The 4,617-nt window shown below is 43.4% G+C and overlaps 4 protein-coding genes across 4 annotated transcripts, besides 4 other annotated features; all 4 read right to left on the bottom strand.

Moving 5' to 3' along the window:
* Positions 1-30: 30 nt before the first annotated feature.
* Tco025E_09169 (protein phosphatase 2C) lies at positions 31-987 on the bottom strand (the record flags this gene model as incomplete). Its single annotated transcript, XM_029375994.1, has 1 exon — positions 31-987. One exon carries the CDS (start codon positions 985-987, stop codon positions 31-33), a length of 957 nt encoding a protein of 318 aa, XP_029223900.1.
* A 206-nt stretch (positions 988-1,193) lies between these two features.
* Positions 1,194-1,233: a sequence feature (A-rich).
* Positions 1,234-1,288: 55 nt separating this feature from the next.
* On the bottom strand, positions 1,289-2,473 carry Tco025E_09168 (putative GTP binding protein; the record flags this gene model as incomplete). The annotated part of the gene is made up of 1 exon (XM_029375993.1): positions 1,289-2,473. The coding sequence occupies one exon, from the start codon at positions 2,471-2,473 to the stop codon at positions 1,289-1,291; it is 1,185 nt and encodes a 394-aa protein (XP_029223899.1).
* A 27-nt stretch (positions 2,474-2,500) lies between these two features.
* Positions 2,501-2,526: a microsatellite.
* Positions 2,527-2,643: 117 nt separating this feature from the next.
* Positions 2,644-2,676: a microsatellite.
* A 65-nt stretch (positions 2,677-2,741) lies between these two features.
* Tco025E_09167 (uncharacterized protein) lies at positions 2,742-3,266 on the bottom strand (the record flags this gene model as incomplete). The annotated part of the gene is made up of 1 exon (XM_029375992.1): positions 2,742-3,266. The coding sequence occupies one exon, from the start codon at positions 3,264-3,266 to the stop codon at positions 2,742-2,744; it is 525 nt and encodes a 174-aa protein (XP_029223898.1).
* Positions 3,267-3,412: 146 nt separating this feature from the next.
* Positions 3,413-3,461: a sequence feature (A-rich).
* A 46-nt stretch (positions 3,462-3,507) lies between these two features.
* Tco025E_09166 (uncharacterized protein) lies at positions 3,508-4,218 on the bottom strand (the record flags this gene model as incomplete). The annotated part of the gene is made up of 1 exon (XM_029375991.1): positions 3,508-4,218. One exon carries the CDS (start codon positions 4,216-4,218, stop codon positions 3,508-3,510), a length of 711 nt encoding a protein of 236 aa, XP_029223897.1.
* Between the last annotated feature and the right edge of the window lie 399 nt (positions 4,219-4,617).

Here is a 4,617-nt window from a genome sequence, read left to right as displayed (position 1 = left end):
AAAAATTAAATTTAGTGAAAACATCAAATTTCACTCTGATGGCTCAGGAAAGATTGTCCCAAATTTACGCTCTACCTTCTTCAGGAAAAAACTCTTGAACTGTAGAATGATAACGGTCATGTTATCCGTACCACCGCCAGTCGACACCCTCGACAGGCAGGCCTCCATAAGCCTCTCACATGCCAAGGAAAGGTCACTGTGATCTGCCACTTCACTTCTAACAATCTCAACCGCCCGCTCACTGGACACCATGTCCCATATACCATCGCAGGCAATGATCACAAACTCATCCTGCGGAGTCAGCTCCATGTGCACTACATCTGGTTTCGCCGTTACCACCTGCTCTTCAGGCGACAAATCACTATCTTTAAAGACGAAGTCACCAAGGGCACGACTTAAAGATAAGACGCCATTGACGCGACCATTACGAACAAACCCCTTTGCTTTTAAGATACGTTCCTTTTCTCGTGGCAAATTCGGCTTATGATCTTCGCTTAATGGAATAGCGACTCCATCCCTACATAAGACCGCACGGGAGTCACCAACATTACCGCAGTAAAGGTGGTTTTGAACTATTAGCACACAGTTACCTGTAGTTCCACTCGCTTCATTTGGGAGACTTCTACGCATAACTAAATCGCCAGTAAGAAACCCGTCAGAAATAGCCTTTTCCATCTTCCCCGCAGCAAAAGCTTCCGTGGAGGTAATCCATTCCATGATGTGTATAGCAGAGGTTTGGGCAGTTTTACCCCCACAGTGTCCGTCAAAAACTGCCGCTACTGCAGCATCTTCAGCTGCCATGTGAGGTGGCAACCTTGGTAGCGAGAGATGAATGGTGTGGGCATCCTCCATGGTGCTTCGCCACCCCTGCATACTGCTAGCCCCAACGCGAAGCTTATCATCCTCTATCAAGAAGGAGTACTTGTCTTGAACCGGTGTGTAAAGTAGTGTTTGTGTATTCCCATGAAATAGTCCGGAAGACTTCATTCTCACTAATTGCCGCTTCCGCCCTATAACTCAGGAAATAATTTAAGAAATAATAGTTCAGCAAGCAAGAGAGCTCATGACATAAACCAGGAATGCTTTCCTTCATGATCATTGTATGCACGAAGAAATATATGAGCTCCTTGTTAAATTATCTTCCCTGCATCTATTCGACCCAGTCGTGGGCCCAATGAGGTAGTAATTTAGTCTTTTTCTTTTTGTATTTATTGTTTTTCTTTTTTTTTCTTTGCGGGAGAAATATAGCTCATCCCGTTCCATTTCTTTTATTTGAAAATAAATAAAATCACTTTTTACCTCCCTTAGAAACGTTAAATTTGAAAAAAATGATATCACCGTCCTGAACTTCATAATTACGTCCTTCCTGATGCTGCTTACCAGCCTCACGGCATGCAGCCTCACTTTCAAGCTTGTCATAGTCGTCCCAGTGGATCACTTCCGCACAGATAAATCCCTTCTCCATGTCGGTGTGAATTTTACCAGCTGCTTGAGGAGCCTTTGTGCCATTCTGAATCGTCCAGCACTTAACCTCGTCTGCCCCTGCGGTAAAGTAGTGAATCAAATTGATAGCATGATACGAGGTGGTAACAACTTTGTGCACCTGAGACTTTGTTTTATTCACCTTGCAGTACTCCTCTATTTCCTCTGGGGACATGTCGACAAACTTGGCCTCCATCTCTGCCGAAATTGGAATAAGTGGCTCACCAGTGTGCTGGTCTATCCACTCCTTTAGCCTGGCAAGCCATTTGCCGCGTTGTCGAATAAAATCCTTTTCGGACATGTTAGCCAAAAAGATAGCCGGCTTCGCCGTTAAAAGCTGTAGGGTGTTGAGATAGTCGATTTCTTTGCCACTCCAATGGCAACACCGAACCTGTTCACCATTTTCAAGGTGTTCTTTTATTTTCAAGAGAACTTCTAAATCATATTTTTTGCTCTTATCAATCCCACGATTTACTATGGGCGTTATCTTGTCAATCAATCCGTTGACCACCTGTAAATCCTTCAAAACCAACTCCGAGAAAATAATCTCCAGGTCGCGAACAGGGTCCAGATCACCTTCCACGTGGGTAATCTCAACCTCCTCAAAGACGCGAATCATGTGGATAATGCCATCGCATTCATTAATGTGAGACAGAAAAGCGTTACCGAGCCCTTCACCATTGCTGGCTCCACGCACCAAACCTGCAATATCCCGGACGTGAACTTGTGCAGGAACAATAGATGCCGGTTTATTGATTCTCACCAACTTGTCAAACCGTTCGTCGGGGATATTAATATCTGCGGTGTTGGGATCAATGGTGCAGAATGGGCGATTTTCCGCAGGAACACCTTTCTTGGATAAAACGTTGAAAAATGTGGACTTCCCAACATTAGGAAGTCCAACAATACCCACCTTCAAATTACTTCCAGGTCTGCCAAGCAGAACTGTGCCGGATTGTTGCGGCTTATCGCTCTTCTTCTTGGGAGGCATGGTATTTCTTTTTTAAACCGAGTTGATTTTTTTTGTTTCTTTGTTTGTTTGTTGTCAGATTTTCAAACTAGGTAAAAAGCAAAAACGTATCTAGACAAATAGGAGAAGTAGAAAAGAATCAAAAATTAGTTTTTAAAAAAGGCAATTCCAATATTGGTTTCCCACCTGTATTATTCGTATTATTCGTGTATTTATTTATTTATCTGTGTTGGGTTGCAGTTCTTGTACAAAAAAATGCGGGAAACATCAGAACTCATTTAATGATACTTCAAAGTGAGAAGTGGGCATTCGACATTTCATCTGTGGCTTCCCTTACGTCAGGTGCCACGTGATTGCCGCCGGCGTCAGCAGGAACCAAGTGGTTCACATTTGTTTCCTGAGTTGAGTGGTAGCTACAGGCACAACGGTTGTTTTGTACCAATTGTTTTAATTCATTCAATTCCCGTTCCTTGCGGGATATGAGCGCCTCGTTTTCCTGAAGAGCAGCCGCCAAAATGGAATTGACGTCCTCTGCCTCACACACCGCAACCTCACTGGTAGACGTGGAAAGCGCATTTGTGCTCTCCATTACGGAATCAGGGTTTCTTAGATATCTTCTTATCTCCTCGTTGCTCTCCTTCAATTTGCTAGTGTGTCGTTCCATAACCTCTATTGCTTCAAGAATGAACTCTAGTTGGGGTCTACTTGCATCAACGCCGACTAATCGGCCTTGACTAGGGGCAGTGCAACCTCTAAGCATGTACACACCCGGAAGAACCATTTCACCCCAGTCATTCCTGCTTTGCTCACTCATATCTTTAGTGCTTGTAAAAAGGAAACAAAAATGAGCAGGTAAGGAGCTTGAAGAAGAAAAAGGAGAAAGCACTTAGCAGCTGCATAAAAAGCATTTTTTTCTCTTTTTTTTTCTCTTTACTGTGTAATCTAGAAGGTTCCATTTACTTTCTTTTTTTTCGCCTTTTTTTTGTTGTTTTTGTTTGTTTCTTCTTTTGCGAAGAATTAAAGGCATAAAAAACACACGTTGGTGCTGTACCATTTCAAATTGACTCTTTTACACGAAACAACAATGACGCGTTGTCAATTGCAGTCCATATTAATTCCGCAAGTTGGCAAATACCCTCCATCCTCCTTTCTTCAAATGTGTTGGCAGCACGCATAAGATCGGTTTCGTCTCCCTTTTTTTCCTCAGACTCGCAAAACGCCGAAGCAGGAGAAACGGCTTTAGTTGCCTTCTTGCCCACTTCAACGTAGTTGCTGTGCGAAAAAGCATTCGGTGAAAAACCTGCATTTGAGGCGTGAGAAAGCAGTGTAAACCGCAAAACAAAAACAAGCTCTCTAATATATTTGTTTTTATCAGAATACAGCACATAGCGACGCTGCAAATATTCGGCAAGAAAAGTCTCATAGTTGCCAATGGAAACCAGACCTTGCTCCGCGATGCCACTTAGGACGGCGCGGGCAAGATGAGACGCATGTTCACAATCCCTTAGAATGGCATTCAGAGCAAAGGGATTCCTGATGGGGACGACGATGGTTGCAACCTTCCCTTTTCCATAAATCCAGATGCGTCCATCGTACAAAGTAACAACTTTGTCTATTTCTCCAACCTGAGCGCACAAATTCCCCCTCTCTCTCGATTTCGCCCATGCAACAAACTCACACAAGCTGTGAAATGGCGTGGCACCAGTTACAGCCCGAACATCACAGCTATGAGTTAATGATAGACGCTCCAGGGGCACTATACCCATGTCAAATAAAATTTCTTTTAAAGCCGGACAAAGTACTCTCTGTGACGCAAGAAAAGAAATATGCAAAGACCGTAGCAAATCCACAAATAACACCAACTCACTGTCCTCTATCAGAAGTGAGCATGAAAAAAGTAAAACACTGCCTCTTCGGTGCTGAGCATCAAGCAATAGAAGCTGTGCTTCCAGAGACAAGGAGACAGGCAACAATATAGCATGGTCAAAAAACTTCTATAGCATCCGAAATTTCCTCACAATAAGCGGGACCACCATAGACCACATCACTGTGTACAATACTCGGAATAAAGAAAAGTTTTTTGCTTTGAAGAGCCATCACCACAATAAGGTGCGCAAGATCCGAGCGATACCTTTCATCGAATGTCTGAGTTCTCTTTAATACGG

This window comes from Trypanosoma conorhini, assembly GCF_003719485.1.
Source record: "Trypanosoma conorhini strain 025E chromosome Unknown Tco_14.4_contig_01001, whole genome shotgun sequence".
Taxonomy (NCBI): Eukaryota; Euglenozoa; class Kinetoplastea; order Trypanosomatida; family Trypanosomatidae; genus Trypanosoma; species Trypanosoma conorhini.
Note: the sequence above shows the minus strand (reverse complement) of the source record. Positions and strands in the feature narration are given on the sequence as shown.